General features: G+C 42.7%; 1 protein-coding gene across 2 annotated transcripts in view; it reads right to left on the reverse strand.

Moving 5' to 3' along the window:
* Positions 1 to 6,989: 6,989 nt before the first annotated feature.
* Positions 6,990 to 25,587, reverse strand: part of HDLBP (high density lipoprotein binding protein) — a 75,150-nt gene continuing 56,552 nt past the window's right edge. For both annotated transcript variants that reach the window (XM_077488420.1, XM_077488419.1), the window contains exons 19-28: positions 18,190 to 18,408; positions 17,959 to 18,103; positions 17,721 to 17,869; positions 17,492 to 17,596; positions 16,096 to 16,230; positions 10,944 to 11,087; positions 10,343 to 10,522; positions 9,719 to 9,835; positions 9,104 to 9,238; positions 6,990 to 8,161 (exon numbers count right to left, since the gene is read on the reverse strand). In XM_077488420.1, coding sequence (XP_077344546.1) covers positions 8,027 to 8,161; positions 9,104 to 9,238; positions 9,719 to 9,835; positions 10,343 to 10,522; positions 10,944 to 11,087; positions 16,096 to 16,230; positions 17,492 to 17,596; positions 17,721 to 17,869; positions 17,959 to 18,103; positions 18,190 to 18,408 — 1,464 coding nt within the window. In that variant the 3' untranslated portion in view covers positions 6,990 to 8,026. The remainder of the gene's footprint in view (positions 8,162 to 9,103; positions 9,239 to 9,718; positions 9,836 to 10,342; positions 10,523 to 10,943; positions 11,088 to 16,095; positions 16,231 to 17,491; positions 17,597 to 17,720; positions 17,870 to 17,958; positions 18,104 to 18,189; positions 18,409 to 25,587) is intronic.

The following is a 25,587-nucleotide window of genomic DNA, read 5'->3' on the forward strand; positions in this document are numbered from 1 at the left end:
GTGTCCATGTAGGGCTCTGTTTTGCTCAGCAGGGGTTTGCTCTGTCAATCCCCACTGAGCAGGCAGATGACAGGTCCGTCCCTGCACACCAGACCTGTCAGAGTGCCGCTCTACTCGATTTTTGGGGGGGTGGACACCTTCATATAACTGGGTATGTAGCCATGTTCAGAATTAGACAATCACAATCAAACTCACGTTAAATAGGAGTCAGTAAACACCTACCATCATTTAAAGTGCCTCTGATTAACCCAAAATACAGTTCAGCTGTTCTGGAAGTTCTTTCCTGACATTTTCTTAGTCACATCCTACAGGAAAAAGCCACGGTCTGCAGAGAGCTTCCAAAGCATCAGAGGGATCTCATGGTTAAAAGATCAGTCAGGCGAAGGGTTCATTAAAATTTCCAAGGCATTAGAGATATAACATGGAACACAGCGAATCAAGTGGAGAACAGTGGCAATACCCAAGAACTGAGCATCCCTCCAAAATTGATGAAGAAAACTGGTCAGGGAGGCTGCCAAGAGGCCTACAGTAACATTAAATGAGCTGCAGGAATGTCTGGCAAGTACAGGTTGTGTGGTACATGTGACAACAATCTCCCGTTTTCTTCATATGTCTGGGCTATGCGGTAGAGTGGCAAGACGGGAGCCTTTTCTTATGAAGAAAAACATCCAAGCCTGGCAAAATTTTACAAAAACACATCTTAAGTCTCCAAAAAGCATGTGCGAAAATGTGTTCTGGTCTGATAAAACCAAATTCCAAAAAGAGATGTTTGGCACATCACCAAAATAACATACCCACAGTGAAGTATGGTGGTGCCAGCATCATGCTTCAGGGCTGTATTTCTTCAGCTGGAACAGGGGCCTTAGTCATGGTAGAGGGAATTATGAACGGTTCTAAATGCCAGTCAATCCTGGCACAAAACCTTCAGGCTTCTGCGAGAAAGCTGAACATGAGGAACTTCATCTTTCAGCATGACGAGCGGAAGCATAAATCCAAATCAATGAAGTAATGGCTTCACCAGAAGATGATTAAAGTTTTTGAACGAACCAGCCAGCGTCCAGACCTGAAACAGATTGAAAGGAGATGCCCTCGCAATCTGACAGATTTGGAGTGTTTTTGAAGAAGAGTGGGCAAATATGTCAAGATGTGCCATGCTGATAGACTCATACCCAAAATGACTGAGTGCTGTAATAAAATCAAAGGTGCTTCAACAAAGTATTAGTTTAAGGGTATGCACACTTATGCAACTATATTATTTTAGTTTTTCTTCCCTCCATCTTCAGTTTGTTGTTCAACTGAGTTGCAGTTTATAGGTCACATTAAAAAGGTGGAAAAAGTTCTGAAATTATTTATCTCTTTTTTTTTACATTACAGAAACCTGCATTTTAACCACTTGCCAACCGGACCATAGCCGTGTAACAGCTACAGCACAGTTGGCTTATTCTGGGATGTATAATGACATCTTCCCAGAATAGTGTTTCCCACGAGCCCCTGGGAATGGCTGTGACAGTTGGGTCACTTGTCAACAAACCGGCACATGTCCCGTTCAGCTCTCTCCTCGCACACTATACACACATCAAACAGTACAGCATGCAAGCAGTGCTCACTCGTGCCTCATTCATGCCACATTAGTGCTCATCCTTGGTAATGCATGCTTCATCAGTGCCTCACTAAAGTGTAATGGGTGGTCAGGAAACTCAATATTTATTTTATGTCACTAGAATATCTGCCAGGGATCCCTGCATGCTGGGTCTCTGTGGCCAGGCTGTGTAAAAGAAACAAGATATTTGGGGCGCACACCCTAAAAAAAAAAATATGCATAAAGATGGTGCGGTTTGTCTATTATATGGATTCTGACCAAATCCTTTTGGGTGGAGCACCCCACTCCCTCAGTAAGTACCTCTCATTAGTGACCCCCTGTGTCATGGTGGAGACCTCATGTTCTCCCATATAGAGGAGTATAGCTCCCATGGTTCAGAGAAGCAGGATCTCCCAATCTATGGATAGTGTATGACCCACTAATCATGGGGTACTTTGTCGCAGTAAGTGGGCTTAAGCACCATATAGCAATAGGGTGTGACCAAATCCCATTTTTTTGAAAATGTCTAGGCGTTTTTAAAAAGCCTTGCTGGAGGTAAATGTTAGTTTTGCATGTGTGCACTGTAATATTTTTGTTCAGGCTGTGTAAAAGTCTCACATGTGTGGTATCACCATACTCGGGAGACATAGCAGAATGTATTTTGGGGTGTAATTTGTGGTATGTACATGCTGTGTTAGAAATATCTTATAAATGGACAAATGCTACCTGCATGTTGGACAGTCTCACACATTTGGTATCACCATATTCAGTAGTAGCACCAGAATGTATTTTGGGGTGTCGTTTCATGTATGCATATGCTGTGTGTGAGTAATAACTTAATATTCAAACACTAGTCTTAATTTTTCACACTTGTGTGAAGAGAAAAAAATAAAAAAAAATAAAAATAAAAAAAAAGACATAATTTAGCAAAGAACTGTGGGAAAAAAAAAATTACAACTTAAAAAACAAAAAAAAAAAAAAAAACTCAACGTGCCTCTTACTAAATGTTTACTTTCTAAAATGGGGTCACAGACCATCAGTACATCAGGTGTGATCAATTTTCAATGATTGCTACCATAGTTTGAAGACCCAAAATTTCACAAGACCAAATAAAACCTTATTTGGGTTATTTTTACCAAAGATATGTAGCAGTACATTTGGCCAAAATTTATAAAGCAAAAATTACGAACTTACAAAAATTTTATAACCAAAAGAAAAATTAAGTTTAACCAAATTTTCAGTCTTTTTAATTTATAGCGCAAAAAAATAAAGAAAATCTAGTGTGATTAAATACCATCCAAAAGAAAGCGCTTATATTTTTTATATGGGCACAGTGTTGCATAACTAATTGTCATTCAAAATGTGAGTGCTGAAAGCCAGCCTGGTTAGGAAGGGGGTATAAGTGCTCAGTGGGCAAGTGGTTAACAGGGGTGTGTAGACTTTTTATATCCACTGTATAGCTGAAAACTGATCAATCCTGATCATCTAATTTTGAGGCCCAAAAATGTCAGGACAGTACAAATACCCCCCCAAATGACTTTTTTGGAAATTAGACAGTCCAAGGTATTTCGTAGCCTTTTTAAGTTGTTTATCATACTTTTGAAAAATTAAGAGAACTGAAAACTATTTTTTTTTTTTAACCGGTTCCTGACCGGCACACACTGATGTACGTCGTCAGAATGGCACAGACAGGCAAATGGGCGTACAGGTAAGTCCCTTTAAAATTGCCGCCATGCCATTGCATGCGCGCCGCCGGCCGGGACCTCCGTGAGTCAGATCCCAGGTCCCACGGATTTCATCGCCACGGGCATACGCAAAATCGCCTCATGGGGAGGAAGAATGGGGAGATGCTAATGTAAACAGGCATCTCTCCCATTCTGCCTAGTGACAGCGTCACTGATCTCTGCTCCTTGTGATTGGGAGCAGAGATCAGTGACTTGTCACATGCAGCCACAGCCCCCCCCCCCCCACAGTTAGAACGAAGAAACCAGGACACACTTAACCCTTACCCTGCCACCCCCCCCCCCCCCCCCAAGACTCCTCCACCCGTGGTTAACCTCTTCACTGCCATTTGCACAGGAATCAGTGCATTTGTATAGCACCGATTGCTGTATAAATGACAATGATCCTAAAAATGTGTCAAAAACTTCCAATGTGTCCACCATAATGTCTCAGGGGGATATTAAAGCAAAATTTAAAAAATGTGTTATATTCAAAATTGTTACTTTTTGTTTGTAGCACAAAAAATAAAAACCGCAGGGGTAATCAAATACCACCAAAAGAAATGTCTATTTGTGGGAAATAAAGGAAGTTTTGGGAGCCACGTCGCACGACCATGCAATTGTCAGTTAAAGTGATGCAGTGCCGAATCGCAAAAAGTGCTCTGGTCAGGAAGGGGGTAAAATCTTCCAGGGTTGAAGCAGTTAACACACTGACCAGAGAAAAATAATGCTACCATGTTTTTTTCATTACACGTTATGTTTGCTTATAGCAGTGTATTACATTGCTAAAAACGCAAGCATTTTACTGAACGAAACTGAATCAGTCTATTTTGTTATGAGCCATCCATTCTGTACAACTGTCAAGTGACCTGCTGTGATTCCCCATGGTGGTCACATTGTACCGGCAGCGAGTCGGTACTCCGACAAGTCATCGGCTGTGTCCGGTGACCAATTGTACAGCTGCGTAGCCCCACGATTGCCACCTCCAGGCAATGTGTCATACTCGTCTAGTCAGGCCAAGAAAGCCACAGTCCAGCCGTCATTTGTCTATAGGCCAGGCATGAAGTAAAGGAGACTTTTTTTTACCCTCCAGTGAAAAGGAAAAATGCTTATTGACTCAGTAACATAAAATAGGTCCACGTTTCCAGGTGAGAGTGAATGGTGGTGGGACCCTCTCCTAATGACAATAATGGATCGCTGAATTGCTCAAATTTCACCTATTTTTCAGTTCATTTCACCGTTTTTATGGATTATGGCCTTCCCCTTTTTTCTTTATGAAATTTACCATTGATCTATGCGTTTATGATTAATTTTGGTATATTTTGGGTTTATTACATATTTATTCAATTCATGTGTTATATACAGGTCCTACTGATTTGGGTTATTGCTACACAGTCTAATATTTACATGCATTTTATCACATTTGGTGGTTTGTGTTAAAATTCACATTTGTATCATACCTCCTAGGGTACTAGTAGAAAAGTAACAAAAAAAAAAAAAAAAACTATTAAGGATTGCTGGGTAGAGGAAAAGTTTAACAAGGGCTGGTTTACAAACATTGCCAATGTTGGAAAACCTGTGTCTGGAGAAAAATATGTTAAAAGATGGCTATGGTGCCTTGAAAAAGCATTCGTAGCCTTTGAAATTTTCCATGCTTTGTCATGTTACAACCAAGAACAAAATTTTATTGGGATTTTATGATAGAGCAACCTAAAAGTGGCACATAACTGAAGTGAGAAAATATATTAATTATATATATATATATATATATATATATATATATATATATATATATATATATATATATATATATATATATATATATATATATATATACACATATATATATATATACACACATACATATACATATACATATACATATACATACATATATACACACACACACACACACATAAAAATGGAAAGAGTATGATAACTGCAAACCTACCAAGACTTGGCCATCCACCAAAAAACTGACAGGCCAGGCAAGGAGAGCATTAAAATCAAAGAAGCAGGCAAGAGGCCCATGGTAACTCTGCAGGAGCTGCAGAGAACAACAGCTCAGATAGGAGAATCTGTCCTTTATGGAAGAGTGGCAAGAAAAAAGCCACTGTTGAAAGGAAGTCATAAATCCAGTTTGCAGTTTGGGAAAAGCCATGTGGGGGACAGCACAAACATGTAGAAGAAGGTGCTCTGGTCAGATGACACCAAAATGTAACCTTTTTGCCTAATAGCATTAAAAAAAAAAAAAAAAAAAAAAAAACACTATGGGGGTTATTTACTAAAGGCAATTCCACTGTGCATTACAAGTGCAGTCCCAGGAAGATCTGAAGGGGACATGCAAGGAAAGTAAAAAATAGCTTTAGCTTGCACATGATTGGATGACAGGATCAGCAGAGCTTCCCCTCATTTCAGATCTTCACCCTCAGATCTACAGCGACTGCACTTCCAAGTGCAATTGTAGTGCAAAGTGGATTTGCCTTTAGTAAATAAACCCCTATGTGTGGCAGAAAACCAACACTGCACATCACTCCGAACACACCATCCCCAATGAGAAACATGGTGGCAGCATCATGTTGTGGGGACACTTTTCTTCAGCAAGGACAGGGAAGCTAGTCAGTTGCTGGGAAGATGGATGGAGCCAAATACAGGGCAATCTTAGAAGAAAAGACTTGAGAATGGGGTGGAATATAGTTTAGATCAAAGGATATTTAGGTGTTAGAATGGCCCAGTCAAAGTCCAGACCTAAAGCCAAAGGAGAACCTATGGCAAGACTTGAAAATTGCTGTTTACAGATGCACGGCATTCAATCCGACAGAGCTTGAGCTACATTGCAAAGAATGGTTAAAACCGTCACTCTAGATGTGCAAAGCTGGTAGAGATTTACCCAAAAAGACTTGCAGCTGTAATTGCAGGGAAAGGTGGTTCTACAAAGTATTGCCTCAGGGGGGCTGAATACAAATGCACACCACTCTTCAGATTTGTAAAATATTTTAATAACCATTTATCATTTTCCTTCTACTTCACATGTGCCACTTTGTGTTGGTCTAATCACACAATCCCAATAATACATTTATGTTTTTAGATGCAACATGATAAAATGTGGAAAATATCACAGGGTATGAATACTTTTTCAAGGCACTGTATTGTGCTGAAGCCCTAACTATGCAGGAAATCCCAAAATAGATTGGAAATTACAGCCTGTAACACAAAATAAAGAAATGCTTAAAGTAAGGTTGTTAATTCACTGGAAAACAGTGTAAGGACAGCGTTTGCCAGCTAGTAATAGAGGTCCTTTTGCACCCAATTGCTGCCTGATACTTGTTTCCTGGAATCCTTTTCCCAGGAATTCACTACATCTAGTGAGGTCAGTAGTTCTGCATCTTACGCCTCAGCACAGTTTGTGAGCACATCCTCATGACTGGCTATCGTGGTTAACTGGCATTTGGGTCTGCACAGGCAGTTTGCCATGTAATGTTTCAGGTATGTTCAGGGTGTTAGATGTGCAATTATGAACTCCTATTGAACCCTGCTGACGCACATACAGATCAAGCCATAATTGTAGACGCATTCTAGCGCCATTCAGCAATTACATCAGAATTACCCATACGTTCACAAAATAAACAAGATTACCCAAAATAAACAAAAAACACCATGTTTCACATTATTCCAGTAAAAAACAAGACTTTGGCTTTTATAGGATGTTTATTTCCTGAACTTTGTGTACAGGAAGTTGATACTGAGGCACAGTAAGAAGAAATGTCCAAGGGTTAAGGGGGCTGAGGAGAGGTCTGGATAAACCTGGAGCTAATGTTATCCCCCACCCAAACAGGACAAAACATGATCCCTTTCCCCCGGCATCAGAGGTAAGGGGACAAGAGGAAGGGCTGTGACAGGACTATTCAGATGCGGTGAGCTCTCTAACCAAGTCCGCTCATGGCATGTCTTCCATCAGCAGCAAAGGGGTAAAATTCAGTTTTGATGCCACCACTGTAAAATTCTAGGCTTCTCCACAGCTTGGAAAACAATTGCCTGTAATGACTTAAAACCAAATGAGAGGAAGCGGGAGAAAGGTGTTCACACCCTCTAAACCCCCAATTTGTGCATATCCTACCCCCACAATGGCTCTGGCAGTGACAGGGTTACAGGGCACTTTACAATACATTCTGCACTGCAGCAGGACAGCAGTTGTATTAAGACCCAAGTGTATTGAGGACATCAGGATGGCACTCAGGAGACCTATGCAGCTCTCCAAGTCATCCCAACCTCTCAGTAAAAACTTTTTTTTTCACTTTTTTTTAAGCACATAACTACCAAGTATATCACAACTGTGGGCCAATGGTTATTTCTTCCAATGGTTTGGTGCATTTCATACTATGCATAGACTTTAACCATTAAAATAGGGAAGAAGTCTTGGTAATCAAGTCAACACCATTTGCCTCTCTGGAGAGTAGCAAGATGCTGTGTGGTGGCAAGTTTGCACTTTCAAGCAAACAGCTTTAAATAGCTAAAGCTGTAGGGACAAATAATTTGCTCACTATGGCCTATCCTGTCACTACGTTGCCCATTTATTATTTTTTGTGAGGAGCCAGAAACCCAGAAGTGCCAAGTAAACCCCTGCAGCATTGACCGGTTATACAAGATTCTGGGAGGCAAAGGAAAGGGGTGAAGAAGGAGATGAGGAGATGACGGGATGAGTGAATCAGACACAGCAACAGGAGAATTAACAGGAAGCAGACATGTCAGCAGGCATCAGGCCCTTTCCCCCGCTGTGTCTCTTGGGGCCCCATGGAGATGTTTTAGGGGGGACTGGAGCCCCAAAACTGGGGAAATCCTCTGAGCTGGTCATGTCAGGAGCCTAGAGGGGAAAAAAAAAAAAAAAAAAAAAAAAAAAAGAATGTAAACTGTCTTTAAAGCGATTGACAAAAACATTTGCATAATAAAACAGGTATTTACCTGCTCTGTGCAATGGAATTCTACAGAGCACCCCGAGCCATCTCACCTGTCCGCTCCCCCCCCCCCCCCCCAGTGCTTCTGGCTTCTTGGTGTGCCCCCCACAGCAAGCTACCTGCTATGAGGGCACACCTCAGGGCTCACTCCCAAACTACGTTGCCTGCATCCACAGACATTGCAGCTCAGCCCATGCCCCCGTCACAAGATTTGACTAACCGCAACGAAAGCCAATGGCTCCCGCTGTCTGAACACCTGTGCGAACAGGGAGAACTGCTACAGATGGGCACAGCTTATTAGTATGTATAAGGGGGCATACTGCTACCTAAACCTTTTATACCTCAATGCCGGGAATGCATTAAGGTAAAAAATATTTTGGCTTCAGAACCACTTTGAAAAGAAACCTCTCACAAAATGGCTGTTCAGGGAACATTTTCAACTGCTGCAAGAGATGTCATTGAAAAAGGAAGATGGAGTCAACATCTAGATGTACAAATTCTTCATAACTACCTAATTTTAGACACGGAATGCATTGGTCATGATGTAAAGGCAGCAACAGTTTGAGCTGGGTGTGTTACAGCGGGAAACAAAATTTCCACATCATCCCTATTAGATGTGAAACTGTTGATTTGCAACCTTGCACTAACAACATGATCCAGATTAATACATTTTAAACTGGTGTGACCCTGCCTTGTTAAATAAAACCACACACTTTAAAAGAAGGAATGTCAGTGTAAATTATCTAAAAATATATTAAAAGCACCCATTTCTCATACTTAAAATGAACCTTTACAGCAAAATATGACCATTATAGAATGCACTTTCTATAGGGGCCCTTGTACAATCTCACCTTCTCATTGTTGCCTGTAGATGCCCAGGGGGCATCACGCACCACAAAGCCCTTGGATGGCTGGGGCTTGGACTCTTCCTGAGAGTGGGGCTTCAGGTATGACTGCATCACTTCATTCTCCACCACATCAGACATCTGAAAAGGAAGTGTCAGATAAAGCTTATTTGTTTCAAAACAATAGAAAGACTAATTCCCCTGTGTGGTGGGCTTTTAAGGCATGAGTTTTATCAGAAAGATTTAAATGATGTATATGGATAATTATAAATTTTTTATTTAGAAAATTAGTAACAAAAAATAGAGTGTATAAATTTAAAAACATGAAGTGTTTGAACATCTATTAGAACTAGTAGAGCATGCAAGTGTACAGTGCAATTATACGGTTTCTCACACCCAACGCGTTTCGGAGTCTATAGTTTCCTCCTCCAAGGGTGAGTGTAAGGAGAAACCAGATGTTCAAACGATGTATATAGAACACTTCAATAGTTTAGAACTTTAAAAGCATGTGCATGTTTCAAAACAATGTTTAAACTGGAAGTATGCAGATCATGGCATCTGACATTATGAGTACCAGCAGACATAATCCAAGTAGAACAGCCCTGATCTGGATATACTTACATATTCCTCCTCTAAATTCAGCAAGTGATCAATGGCTTCATCTACATCCTCAGGTTTTCCCATTACAGTCACACAGTTGGGGTCAGGGGCACCAGTCTGAGGGAAACGAATATCCACCTGGGGAAAGAAGAGGTTGTTTAAAAGTGAAGCTTTGCATTTTGCTAGCATGCACACATTGTGAAACCTTATAACCTGCATATTTGGGTGAAGAAATGCATTTGAAAAGTGATGTTTGGCACAGTTCTACTTTTTTGGAATCAGATAAGCTCTCATTTTCCATAACCAATTAATAACTCCCCTGGCTGCCGACACATAGCCTTCACAGGAAAGGCAGATGTGTGACATGCAAGCCTTGATCGACAGAATTGCTCCACAAGCTCTATGCTACAGCAGGCATGATGGTACTACCCAATGGGTCTCTGGACAGACTTTGTTTACTTTTCAGGCATCAGTGAGTGATTACAAGCCGAATAGATAAATTATGGTGCCAATTTCTGGAAACATTTTCCATAAACAATAGAAAGGGAATGAATACTTCAGGTTTAGGTTTCACGAAGTACAAAAGCATCAAGATGCTTAGTTTGCAATCCCCTTATCCAGAAAAGACCCTCTTAAGGTACTTGCCTTAAATTCGTCCATAATTTTGCGTATGGCTTTCCCTCTGGCCCCGATAATGCGGGCATGAACACGGTGGTCCAAAGTAATGTCTTCAGACACCATTTGTTCTAAATCACCAACAATTTGCAGGATTGCTTCTTTAGCAGCCTCTGTGTTTTTCTCATAACCAGTGATTGTTATCTGTTCCTGTAAAGATTACAATTACGGACATTTAATACAGAAATTGTATGATAGGAACAGCAAGAAACATGTATATAGGGAAAAATTGGTTAAATCTTCTGCTCAAACAACTTATATTCTCACTCAAAAAGGAGGTTGTACTTTACCTTGCTTCAGGAAACATAATACACCAATTCTAAAAACTCTAACCTTAACTCTAAATTATAAGCCTATTAATACAGGATGTGGCACGGCTCCATTTACAAAATAAAGCAAATCTGCCAATTTTTCTATATTCGTGCAGATCTGGGATCAGACAGTGCTGAATACAAATGTATTGTAGCCTTCCAATATATTTTATACATTTTTACAATTATAATCATGTTATACTAAATCTTTTGGCTTTGGAGTTTTGCAGAAACCGACCTCAATGCAGCAAAGGTTTTACCTGGCTTTCATCATTCTTGTCTGGAAACTGGATGTTGACATCGTGCTCAGTGCGAATCTGGCTGATAACTGCCCCCTTACGACCAATAATCTTGGGATGAAATTTGGAGTCGACAGTGATAACCAGTTTAAAGCTTCTCAAAGCCTGCAAAACAAAATGTTAAAAATAAACAGAGGCCCAGAATATATGGTTACTCCCTTGCTGATGCCAAGTTGAAATATATTAGGCATCCTCATGTTAGGGAGTGGATAGTTTGAAGAGAAGTAAAATTGGGGAAATTCAAGAAGTTTGATACTATGGTCCTTTAAAATTGCCTGCGCCCGATTCAATAGCCCTGCTGCCCATTTCAGTAGATTTGCCAACATGTGCAACAGATTTAGGTAGTTCCCAAAAGAGCCATTCTACAAAAACTGAGCTTTTAATTCAAATAAAAATGGTTACCTTCATTTTGTTCACAACTAAACTGGGAGAGTAAAAAAACGACTTTGAAACTGGTCTATACGTTTAATGTCCCTTTAACTAGTTCTTTTGGGACAAGCTGACCTAATCAAACTATTTTATACAAATAGCATGCCCTGTATAAACTGTATGTAGCTTTGGCTACAGTTCTCCAATTAGCCAAGTCTGATATTGACATCTGTCAGTCTTTGCCTCAGGGGAAGCTGTGTATTTATTCAGAGAATACAAAGCTGCCTATGAATGGTTTAACATTGCTCAGCTTGACTCAACTTTGTTCCAGATGTGAGAAAGTTCATTCACTGCAGAACACAGGGCTATATACTGTATGTTGCCGAAGTTTATAACAGTTTATATAGCGCACCCAGAGGGCGGGTAGAAAATAGTTTGTTTGGGCCAGCAAGCCTGGAAACACATTTTAAGTTGGTGTACAGAGATAGGCAGAGTGCCTGTATCTGTATGATGTGTAGCAGAGTGGAATATCTGCCACATTCAAGGGATATAACAACAAACTGCTTCTTCACAGCAGAAAGTTATGACTCTGCAACAAAGTTTGTTAAAATCCCTGCAATGTACATAGACGACCCACAGTGAATGTTTTTTTCTTCTCAAGAGTGGAATTGAGTTTTTGTTAAGACCAGTGCTCAATATATCACTATGCCTTGACGCACACCGACATGCTGGATTTCCATCCATAGTTTCTTACTAAACACGTACTTTGCTTCCACACTGCCCATTCCCTGCACATACAGGTTTAAGATTGTATGGAATCAGTGTGTACAGTAAAGATTTTTGTAAAAATTTTGGTAAGCGTTGAACAGTTTCCTTTCGTAATTCAACTGAAGCACCTTTTAGCACCAAATCCGAGGCCATTAAATAGTAACAAGAGTGCTGTCTGCACTTTATGTGCTGGTAGGTTATAAACAAGTTCCCAGTATTTTCTGCCATTATTTAATGCCATTGTATAGTCAAAAGGCTTGAGCAATAATCTAGAATGTAAAAAGTCCACGTGTCGCTAAATAATGAAACAGTCCTTTAACCACTTGGGATCCGCGCTATTGCAAAATGACGGCAATAGCGCGGACCCACATTTTCGGGACTACGTCTATTGACGTAGTCCCGGTTACGAGCGGCCTGCGCGCCCCCTGAGGGGCGCGCGCGGCGCGCTCTGTGATCGGTGAGTCCGTGAGACTCGCCTGATCACCGATCCGTGTAAGGGGTCGATCCCGACCCCTTATCACGTGATCAGCTGTCAGCCAATGACAGCTGATCATGTGATAAAACGGAGCCGGTAATCGGCTAGTATTCCTCCTCGCGCTGACAGCGCGAGGAGAAAAAAAAAAGCCGATCGCCGGCGGCCGTGTTCGGGACATCAGTCCCGATCACGGCCAGCAATTTAAACGGACACCTGCCCCCTGCCAGTGCCCACCTGCCACCCGCAGTGCCATCCTGAAATAAAGTAAGTGCCCCCCTGTCAGTGCCACCCAGCAGTGCCCATAGTGCCCACAGTGCCACCCAGCAGTGCCCACAGTGCCACCCACAGTGCCACCCAAAATCTGCCTCAGGTGCTGCACCCCAGTGCCGCCCATCAGTGCCCAGCAGTGCCGCCCATCAGTGCCCAGCAGTGCCGCCCATCAGTGCCCAGCAGTGCCGCCCATCAGAGCCACCTATCAGTGCCACCTATCAGTGCCCATCAGTCCCATCTATCTGTGGTACCTATCAGTGCCCATCCGTGCCACCCATCCGTGCCACTTATCCGTGCCACCCATCCGTGCCATCTTATCTGTGCCCATCTTTGCCCATCAGTGCCGCCTTATCTGTGCCCATCGGTGCCGCCTTATCTGTGCCTATTAGTGCCGCCTTAACTATGCCTATCAGTGCCCACCAGTGCAGCCTATCAGTGCCCACCAATGCAGCCCATCAGTGCCCACCAATGCAGCCCATCAGTGCCCACCAATGCAGCCCATCAGTGCCCACCAATGCAGCCCATCAGTGCCCACCAATGCAGCCCATCAGTGCCCACCAATGCAGCCCATCAGTGCCGCCTAATCAGCGCACTTCAATGAAGGAGAAAAATGACCCGTTTGCAAAATTTTATAACAAACTATTAAAACATGATTTTTTTTTTTTTTTTTTGCATCTTTTTTTGTTTGTTTAGCAAAAAATAAAACTCCGAGCTGTAACTAAATACCACCAAAAGAAAGCTCTATTTGTGGGAAAAAAATGATAAAAAATTCATTTGGGTACAGTGTTGTATGACCGCGTAATTGTCACTCAAAGTGCATCAGCGCTGAAAGCTGAAAATTGGTCTGGGACTGAGGGGGGTTTAAGTGCCCAGTAAGCAAGTGGTTAAATAGAAAGTGAAAGAGGAAATTCCAGCATCAGCTTCAATGTGTAATAGCAACACTCCACACCACAGTGACAAATCTCCTTACCAGAAGGGGAACGATAAAGGGCATAAAACCAAGATCTGATCAACAGCTCCCACTCCAATCACTTTATGAAAAGTTCAGTGCTGTAGCAGCTTGGTAGAAAGGTTAGCATCAATCACCTCTCTGGATAGGAAAAGTCGGCTAGGACTTCAGGTAACCAGGTTCACTCGTGTAACCGCTCTCAAGCATGAGGATGTCACCAATAAAACAATGATGCAGCACATAGTAAAGCCTTCTTCACACTCAGGTATGTTGGATCCTCTATCCTGCCCTGCTCTGGCCACAAATCGTGATGTCCAGTTCATGAACAAATCGGATTTTCAGTCAACTGAAAAGTGATTGCGACATCATCCTCATGATTGAGAGCGATTAAACTAGTGTGGATTACACAAATTACCTAAAGTCCCTTTCCTATACAGAGAGGTGATTGATGCAAGCCTTTCCAAAAAGCCGTTACAGTGCTGAGCTTTTCATAAAGTGATTGGAGTGGGAGCTGATCAGATCTTGGTTATATGCCTGTCATCATTCCCCTTCTGGTAAGGAGATTTGATTGTCACTGGTGTGGAGTCGTGCTATTACACACTGCAGCTGGTACTTCATCCTTCCCTTTCTATTTAAAGGGCTTTCACTTATTTAGTGGCGCATATATATATATATATATATATATATATATATATATATATATATATATATATATATATCTATATCTATCAGGGCTTGACAAAACCCGGGCGCCAGGTCGCATTTGCGACTAGAATTAGCGAACTGGCGCCTGGGGCAGCACAGCTGGGGGTATGCTGTCTCCGCGGACCCCCGCTTTGAGGCCTTCTACGATCCTATGGTTCCTTCTGGAATCTGGCGCCCTCTTGTGGTGGCCGTTGGAATTACAACCAGCAATGCTAATGGATGCAATGCTAATTTTCCCTGCCTGCCAGCCTATCTTCCTTCCCTTTACTCAGAACCCCTAAAAATTATATATATATATATATATATATTATTCTAACACCCTAAAGAATAAAATGGTGGTCGTTGCAATACTGTCTGTCACACCGTATTTGCACAGCGGACTTACAAGCGCACTTTTTTGGGGAAAATGTATTTAATAAAAAAAAAAAAAATAAGACAACAGTAAAGTTAGCCCAATTTTTTTTAATATTGTGAAAGATAACGTTGCGTCGAGTAAATCGATACCAAACATGTCATGCTTCAAAATTGCGCCCGCTCATGGAATGGCGACAAACTTTTACCCTTTAAAATCTCCATAGGCGCCGTTTAAAAAATTCTACAGGTTGCACTTTTTAAGTTACAGAGAAGGTCTGGGGCTAGAATTATTGCTCTCACTCTACCGATCGCAGAGATACCTCACATGTGTGATTTGAACACTGCTTTCATATATGCGTTCGCTTCTGCACGCAAGCTTGGCAGGACAGGGCGCGTTTAAAATATATATTTTTTTATTTTAACTTTTATTTTTATTTTTTTCACTGTTCTTTAAAAAAAAAAAAAAAAAAAAAATGTGTGTCACTTTTATTCCTATTACAAGGAATGTAAAAATCCCTTGTAATAGAAAAAAGCATGACAGGTCCTCTTGTATATGAGATCTGGGGTCAGAGAGACCTCATATCTCATATTAACACTAAAATGCAATTTAAAAAAAATTTGTCATTTGAAAAAAATAAATAAAATGTCCCTCTAAGAGCTATGGGCAATGACTTGGAGACAGGTGAGGGGCTTGGGGCTTTTCCCCTCACTCGTCTCCATGTCAGGCCAGGGACAGGTCCAGATCGCCATCACGGACCCGGCTCCTAACTTTTTTAGCTGGCTCCTAGATTCCAAGCAAAATTGTCAACCCCTGATAGATTTTATATATATATATATATATATATATATATATATATATATATATATATATATATATATATATATATATATATATTTTTTTTTTTTTTTTTTTTTTTATTTGCAAGTCAGTTTGTGCTGGCTGCTTTATATTTTGTATTAGGTAGTAGCTAATTTGGTAGCGCAGATACCCCTAATGCTTTCCAATAATCTAGAATGATGATCAACAGGAAAGTGTGTCAGTACTTAACATTAGAAGCAAAGCATCAGTCATTAGAAATATTTCCAATTAATTTTATTACAAAATATTGGATTCTAGGAGGATTCTCACAGACATGGTTTGCTTTCAAGATGTTGATGGTAACAAGACTGGGAAATGCCCACACAGGACAGCACTGAACAGGTCACATTTTTATAGAACTCACCCGATCCTCCTGCTCAGCCTGAAGTTCCTTCACTCTGTCTAGAAGTCCAGCTTTAGCTCGGTCTAAGTTACTGGAAAGGCCAGTTATGATGATAACATCAGACTGGAGTTCAGGAGCAGGCACTTGGATGTTCACCTGTAACAAGAGAATTTGCATAAGGGTGAAGCACTTTTCATTATATATATATATATATATATATATATATATATATATATATATTATCAATATAATGATAGAATAAAAAAAAGTAATGATTAGGGTCAAACATTTAAATGTACATTAAAGAGGAAGTAAACCCTGATGAGTTTACTTCCTCTTTCATTCCCTGCAAAGGCAAAGCATAATGGACTACTATGCATAGCATAGTAGCCCATTATGTGTCACTTACCTGACACAGGAGGCAGCGAAGTCACCGCTGTCCCCTGTAGTCCGCCGCATCCATCTTCTTGGTGGGGTCTCGCAGCTGCGCAGCTGTCATTCGGCAAAGCCGTGATGACGTCACTCCCGCGCATGCGCACGGGAGTCTACACGCGCGGCAGCTCCATTCTTGGAAATGCCGCGCTCAGTGCGTCTGCGCGCCGCTGTCTACGGGGCATGCGCCGTAGACAGCGGTGCCCGTTTTCGGGCAAATATCTCCTAAACCATATAGGTTTAGGAGATATTGCTTGGACCTACAGGTAAGCCTTAATCTAGGCTTACCTGTAGGTCAAAGTGGTTTGTAAGGGTTTACAACCACTTTAAAAAGGACAGTAAACTCACTTTAATAAAATAAATGCAGTAGGTTTAAATACAAAGTAGAATGTGCTATCTTTTGTCTTTGTCCAATTTTTCAAAAGCAAGCTTTTCATTCTGTTCTCAGACATCCTGTTCTCCATGCACACCTTGTGAACGTAGGCACACTTTTCTGCTCACCCCCAAAATGGACTACACATTTTCATGCAGGCACAATTCAGCTCTATTAGGGGGGGGGGGGGGGATATAAGAGCAGGTGACCAGAAAGGACACCTCTGAATTAAGCAGGCAGCATGTAATATCAAATAAAGTCAGCTGTCAGGACAGATGGTGTCAACTCCCAGGCTAGCCATACCCACATAGATATCTCCATTTATAACAGCAGCGTGGATTAGGGAACTTCTACTGCATTCAAGCAGCTACAGAACCCAAAGAGTGACCGCAATACAATTATATTAGAAGCCCAAACAAGCCTTGTATTTGGGCAGTAATGTTTCTAGTCTCAAACTAATTGTTCTAGGTAAACCATACCAATTTAAAAAAATAAAAAATAAATAAATCACAAGATACAGATAACTGCAGACTGGTTCTTACTTCACAATGAAGTATTATAAAAAGCAGATATTTCATAGACTTTAGAAGACTGCTTTACAAATATACCCACCTCAAACTCATCCATCATCTTACGAATGCCAGACCCCTTCTGTCCAATGATGTAACGATGAAGATCGTATGGGACCTCTACTTCAATACTGACAGGTACAAGAGCCTACAGAAAGCATAGGCTAAAGTTAGAAAAGTAACAAGCAGTTAAAAACACAAGGTGTTACTTCATGTGGCATTAGGGGGTAAATATTCAAAAAATTACTGATGAAAAACAGGTGTTCACTTACCTTCAGTGCTTCATTGGCTCCATCACATCTCTCCTTCCGGCCAGATATCAATATGATGTCACACTTCTTAGGTGAGCCAGGCTCAGGAGCAACTTTAGCCTCTAGCCCTTCCTCCCCATTCTCTTGTGCTGGTGACTCGGCATTGGGTGCTAGTGAAAAGAAATGCAGGAGTTGGAGAAAGCCCATGTTTAATTACATTGGTTTTCATACTACAGCACTAGAGGTGAGCTTTCGTTACCTCCCTGAGGGTTCTCCTCACGATCAGGAAATTTAATCTGCACGCCATGCTCTCTAGTAATCTGCTGGATTCTAGAGCCTTTAGGTCCCATTATAGAGCGATGGAATTTTTGAGGAATCATGCACTCAATGGTCACTTGAGCCTCCTGGATAATAGTAATAACCACCACATTATTGCCACAGTTATCCAGAAATGCTACAGATAGCAACAAGCTGGTCAGCTGAATCTTACCAAATCCTCAATAATGTCTAGGATCCTCTTCTTTGCAGCTTCAACACATTCTTTTGCACCTTTCAGGGTAACACGATCACTCTGCACACCAGAGCGAGGAAAGCTGACAGCTACGCCACCATACTCCTCTGCAATATCACGCAGCACTTGTCCTCTCCGGATCACAAAGTAACGATGGTGTTTAGGATCCACAGACATGGAATCTTCTACAATGTTATCCTATATATACACAAACAGAAAAAAATAATTTAATATGAGTGTACAGCTTGTATAAACAGTGTAAATTTGCTGTGCTCTCAAAATAACCCACACAACCATTAATTCTAAACCGCTGGCAACCAAAGTGAGTGCACACCCCTAACTGTAAATGTCCAAACTGGGCCCAAAGTGTCAATATTTTGTGTGGCCACCATTTTCTAGCACTGCCTTAACCCTCTTGGGTATGGAGTTCAGAGCTTCACAGGTTGCCAGTGGAGTCCTCTTCCACTCCTCCATGATGACCTCACAAAGCTGGTAGATGTTAGAGACCTTGAGCTCCTCCAAATTACGTTTGAGGATGCCCCACAGATGGTCAATAGGGTTTAGGTCTGGAAACATGCTTGGCCAGGCCATCACCTTCCATTCCCCTTAGCTTCTTTAGTAAGGCAGTGGTCATCTTGGAGGTGTGTTTGGGATTGTTATGTTGGAATACTGCTCTGCGGCCCAGTCTCCGAAGGGAGGGGATAATGCTCTGCTTCAGTATGTCACAGTACATGTTGGCATTGATGGTTCCCTCAATGAACCATAGCTCCCTAGTGCCAGCAGCACGTATGCAGCTCCAGACCATGACACTACCACCACCATGCTTGACTGTAGGCAAGACACTTGTCTTTGTACTCCTCATCTAGATGACGCCACACAAGCGTGACCCCATCTGAACCAAATACGTTCATCTTGGTCTCATCAGACCACAGGGCAAGGTTCCAGTAATCCAGGTCCTTAGTCTGCTTATCTTCAGCAAACCGTTTGCAGGCCATCTTGTGAATCATCTTTAGAAGAGGCTTCCTTCTGGGATGAGAGCCATGCAGACCAATTTGATGCAGCGTATGGTCTGAGCACTGACATTCACACCCGAGACCTTGTAACACTAACGAGTCACATGACATCAGGGAGGGAAAATGGCTAATTGGGCCCAATTTTGTCATTTACTTAGGGGCATACTCACTTTTGTTGCCAGCGGTTTAGACATTAATGGCTGTGTGTTGAGTTATTTTCAGGGGGGTGGCAAATTTACACTGTTATACAAGCTTTACACTCACTACTTTACATTGTAGCAAAGTGGCATTTCTTCAGTGTTGTCACATGAAAAGAATAAAATGTGGGGGGGTGTACTCGAGAGCGAGATATTATTTATTTATATATACACATACACACACATACATACACACACCCATATATACACATTATATATACACACACACACACACATACATATATATATATACACACACACTTTTTTATTTATATATTAGGGGTGCTGAATATAATCACAAAATCAACGCATCGCAATTCAGATGGGTCAAATCGATCTGACATCATCCCTCGCTACATGCAGTGCTCTGCCTCTCGGGGAAACAGAGGCAGAGCCTGCCTGGTGGATAAAGCCCCCTCCCCTTCCAACCGCAGTATGCAGTGAGATGACACTGAAGCAGAAAGTCAGCCGATGAGCTGACAACCAGTAAAGTGGAGGGGGGGGGGGAGCTCAAGGAGACCCCACTTCAGGAGAGGCTTCACTGGAGGCACCAGAAGAGAGGAAGGAGGCAGAGACACACTGAGCTTGGAGGAGGGGGAACTGACTGACACAGAGCAGGTGAGTGCCAGTGTCACTGATCCCATCTATCCCACCACTATCCTTCTGCCTGATGTTGATTTGGATGTATGCATTGGGTCATTGTCATGGTGAAAGATGAAGTTCCTCTTCATATTCAGCTTTCTAGCAGAAGCCTGAAGGTTGTGCCAGTATTGACTGGTATTTAGAACTGTTCATAATTCCCTCTACCTTGATTAACCAGTTGCCGACCGCCGCACGACGATGTACGTCGACAGAATGGCACGGGCAGGCATATGGGCGTACCTGTACGTCCCTGCCTTCCCGCGGGGGGGGGGCCCGATCAGGCCCCCCCCCCCCGGTGCCAGCGGCGTTCGGAATCCTCTCCTGTAATGTAAACACAGGCAGAGGAAGTGATGTAATCTCTCCTCTGTGTCGGTATTTTTCGTTCCGGCACCGAGGAGAGAGGATCGGTGAGTTGCACCAACACTACACAATACAGTAGAACATGCCAGGCACACTCTCACCTCCCCTTCACCCCCCCGATCACCCCTGCACCCCCAGTCACAGTGACACCAGTTGCATTTTTTTTTTTGCATTGGTGTCATTTGTGACTAATAACTGTTAGGGCAGTTAGGGTTAGCCCCCTTTAGTTCTAGGGTACCCCCCTAACCCCCCCAATAAAGGTTTAACCCCGTGATCACCCCCCGTCGCCAGTGTCACTAAGGCTGGGTTCACATTGCAGCGGTTTATGAGAACGGATGTGATTCGCACCGCACTGCAGTGCAAATCACATCCGATCTCTGTGCGATTCGAGTTCAGCCATACAGATAGTATGGCTGAATTCGCATCGCACCCCCCGCAAACTCGCACGGGACCCTTTTTTTGGTCCGCAGCAGAATCGGATCGCATGGGTGTTCACACCATGCGATCCGATTCCTGTCCGAGTTTCCAGATTGCACTGCGATATGCGAACTGATCTGGGGGTGTCATTAACATTTCACTGACACTCCCAGCAGTTCGCATAGGGCAGTGTGATGCGGGAACCCGCCACGGATTCGTGGCGTTCCCGCATCGCTCCAGTGTGAACCCAGCCTAATAAGCGATCGTTTTTCTGATCGCTGTATTAGTGTCACAGGTGACGCTAGTTAGGCAGGTAGGTATTTAGGTTCGCCGCAGCTTTTTATAGCGCCAGGGACCCCCATATACTACCGCATAAAGCCCCCTGATTGCCCCCTAGTTAACCCTTTCACCAGTGATCACCATATAACTGTTACAGGTGACGCTGGTTGGTTAGTTTTTTTATAGTTTCAGGGCACCCGCCATTTATTACCTATTCTCACTAGTGTACCCCTAGTTCTAATGTGCCCCCCTAACCCCCCCAATAAAGGTTTAACCCCGTGATCACCCCCCGTCGCCAGTGTCACTAAGGCTGGGTTCACATTGCAGCGGTTTATGAGAACGAATGTGATTCGCACCGCACTGCAGTGCAAATCACATCCGATCTCTGTGCGATTCGAGTTCAGCCATACAGATAGTATGGCTGAATTCGCGCCGCACCCGCCGCAAATTCGCACGGGACCCTTTTTTTGGTCCGCAGCAGAATCGGATCGCATGGGTGTTCACACCATGCGATCCGAGTTTGCAGATCGCACTGCGATATGCGAACTGATCTGGGGGTGTCATTAACATTTCACTGACACTCCCAGCAGTTCGCATAGGGCAGTGTGAACTGCCGCCGGGAGGCATGCGATGCGGGAACCCGCCGCGGATTCGTGGCGTTCCCGCATCGCTCCAGTGTGAACCCAGCCTAATAAGCGATCATTTTTCTGATCGCTGTATTAGTGTCACAGGTGACGCTAGTTAGGCAGGTAGGTATTTAGGTTCGCCGCAACTTTTTATAGCGCCAGGGACCCCCATATACTACCGCATAAAGCCCCCTGATTGCCCCCTAGTTAACCCTTTCACCAGTGATCACCATATAACTGTTACAGGTGACGCTGGTTGGTTAGTTATTTTTTTTATAGTTTCAGGGCACCCGCCATTTATTACCCAATAAAGGTTAAACCCCCTGATCACCCGGCGGGTGATATAAGTTTGAGGGTCAGATAAGGTCTGTGTCGCCCCAGGCAGCGTCAGGTTAGTGCCAGTATCGCTAACACCCACGCACAAAGCATACACCTCCCTTAGTAATATAGTATCTGATCAGATCTATATTAGCGGCGCCAGCAGCTTAGGTTTCCCAAAACGCATTGTTAGCGGGATAAGCCCAGATACCTGCTAGCACCTGCGTTTAGCCCCTCCACCAAGCCCAGCCCACCCAAGTGCAGTATCGATCGATCACTGTCACTTACAAAACACAACACACATAACTGCAGCGTTCGCAGAGTCAGGCCTGATCCCTGCGATCGCTAACAGTTTTTTTTGTAGCGTTTTGATACAGACGCTGACAGCCTAAGTGCTTTTTTACCTGAGTCTCACTAGTGTGCCCCTAAATTTAGGGGTGTCTACTTTCCAAAATGGGGTCATTTGGGGGGGGGGTTTGTGCCATCTTGGCATTTTATGGCCTTCAAAACTGCGATAGGTAGTGAGGAGTAAAATCAAAAATTTACACCCTTAGAAATCCTGAAGGCAGTGCTTGGTTTTCGGGGCCCCGTACGCGGCTAGGCTCCCAAAAAATCCCACACATGTGGTATCCCCGTACTCAGGAGAAGTAGCAGAATTTATTTTGGGGTGTCATTTCACATATGCCCATGGCATGTGTGAGCAATATATCATTTAGTGACAACTTTGTGAAAAAAAAAAAAAAAAAAAAAAAAAAAAAAAGTTTGTAATATTCCCGCAACTTGTGGCAAAATATAAAATATTCCATGGACTCAACATGCCTCTCAGCAAATAGCTTGGGGTGTCTACTTTATAAAATGGGGTCATTTGTGGGTGTTTTGTGCCATCTTGGCATTTTATGGCCTTCAAAACTGTAATAGGTAGTGAGGAGTGAAATTACAAATGTATGCCCTTAGAAATCCTGAAGGCGGTGCTTGGTTTTCGGGGCCCCCTACGCGGCTAGGCTTCCAAAAAGTCGACCACATGTGGTATCCCCGTACTCAGGAGAAGCAGCAGAATGTATTTTGGGGTACAATTCCACATATAACCATGGCATGTGTGAGCAATATATCATTTAGTGACAACTTTGTGTAAAAAAAAAAAAAAAATTTTTTTTTTGTCATTATTCAATCGCTTGAGGCAAAAAAATAAAAAATATTCAATGGGCTCAACATGCCACTTATCAATTTCCTTAGGGGGTCTACTTTCCAAAATGGGGTCATTTGGGGGGGGGGGGTGTGTACTGCCCTGCCATTTTAGCACCTCAATAAATGAGATAGGCAGTCATAAACTAAAAGCTGCGTAAATTCCAGAAAATGTACCTTAGTTTGTAGATGGGACAACTTTTGCGCAAACCAATAAATATACAGTTATTTACTTTTTTTTTACCAAAGACATGTGGCTGAATACATTTTGGCCTAAACGTATGACTAAAATTGAGTTTATTGGATTTTTCTAATAACAAAAAGTAGAAAATATTTTTTTCAAAATTTGCGGTCTTTTTACGTTTATATCGCAAAAAATAAAAATCGCAGTCAGTCAAATACCTTTAAAAGAAAGCTCTATTTGTGGGAAGAAAAGGACGCAAATTTTGTTTGGGTACAACATTGCATGACCGCGCAATTACCAGTTAAAGCAGCGCAGTGCCAAATTGTAAAAAGACCTCTGGTCATTGACCAGCAAAATGGTCCAGTCTGAAAGTGGTTAAATTGGATGTAAACACGAATTTTTTTTTTATGTCATAATGTAGAGAATAAGATTTCCTATCATTTGAGCCCAGTCTTGCCACACAGAGTTACTCCAGTCCTGAGCAATCGTCTTATTGTTCTGTTAGAGAAATCTTGACAAAGTCTCTAAAACTTTGTCAAAACCTCCCTCTTGCTGTGAGTGACAGGTTATCTACATATCTCATGCACTAGCCTGAGAGGCACATCCTGTGTAAAAAGTTCACAATTCACATTCCCCTCCCCTCCAGCTCTACCAGGATTGGCTGGCTTTACTGTGTGTTTGACTGGATGTTTCTCATTATGTGGGGGAGGGGTGGATTTCTCACTTTTTATAATTACACCCAGTAAGGCTGAATGAGCTTAGGGCCAGTTCACACCAGTGTGCTGTGCGAGATGGCATGCGATTCCCACCGCACTGCAGTGCAAATCACATGCGATGTCCGCGCAGTGCGATTTCAGCCACACAGATAGTATGGATGATATTGCACCGCATTTTGACCAAACTTGCACAGGACCCTTTTTTTGGTCCGCACCAGAATCGCATGGGTATTCACACCTATGCGATCCGATTCATGTCCTGTCAGTTCGCAGTGCGATATGCGAGCTGAAATGGGGGCGTCGTTACTGACAGGACTTGAATTGGATCGCATAGGTGTGAACGCCCATGCAATTCTGGTGCGGACCAAAAAAAGGGTCCTGTGCGAGTTTGGTCCGAATGTAATGCGATTTCAGCCAGTTTGTATAGCTGAAATCGCATTGCACAGATATCACATATGATCTGAACAGCAATGTGGTGCAAATCACAGGGATGCGGAGTGTACAGTGGTGGGTAGTAAATGCAGGATGGTGTCAGGATAGTGGACAGTGTCAGATTATTTTTTTACTTTACGATAAAAAAATTTTGTTTTTGGTACCAGTGGATTTTTTTTTATTTTTATAAAATTTTTACAATTACATTTTTTTTTACAATTTTTTTTTTGTACTATTCTAACAACGATGGGAGGGTGGGGTTTTATTTTTTAAATATCTTTTTTCACAGTGCTTTTGGGAAAAGGGGGGGGGGGGGGGGGGGGGTGTCGGTGTCGGTGTTACTCTGGCCAAGGGGAGTGTAGAGGTGGGCGAAGAGTCTGCTGACATGACTCCGCCCACCGAGTGCCACACAACAGACCCGCCCACTGAATCTTGACTTTTTTGAGGCTTCCAACAGCTAAAGGGGGGACATTTGAAAGGTGAGGATACATGCAGGAGGCATGTATATCCTTATAGATCACCACTATGGCAGTAGTTTAGAACTAATGAGAGTGGGTTTACATCCACTTTAAGGCCCCTGTTCCAGCTGAAGAAAAACCGGCCCAAAGCAAGGTGCTGCCACCACCATGCTTCACTGTGGGTATGGAGTTTTTGGTGATGTGCAGTGTTTTTGCATCAAACATATCTTTTGGAATTATGGGCAAAAAGTTCAACCTTGGTTTCATCAGACCAGAACACATTTTACCACATGCTTTTGGGAGACGATGCGTTTTCGCAAAATTTACATGAATCGAGATCGTAATCTTTTAACGATTAATCATGCAGCTCAACTATCCAATCAACATTCTGATAATTCAGTATGGAAGATAAGTCTCCATGTAGGTTAAAAGATTATCAGAAAAACAAAAGAGGGCATCAGTGGCTCTCCCCCCCCCCCCCCCACTTCTACCCCCTCTTGCTCCTCTCACCCCCCAAGGAGGCCATGTCGGTCGCCTCAGCCGAGCGTCAGGC

The sequence above is a fragment of the Lithobates pipiens genome, unplaced genomic scaffold (assembly GCF_037356315.1).
Source record: "Lithobates pipiens isolate NorthernLeopardFrog02 unplaced genomic scaffold, aLitPip1_a1.2 Scaffold_18, whole genome shotgun sequence".
NCBI classification, from domain to species: Eukaryota; Metazoa; Chordata; class Amphibia; order Anura; family Ranidae; genus Lithobates; species Lithobates pipiens.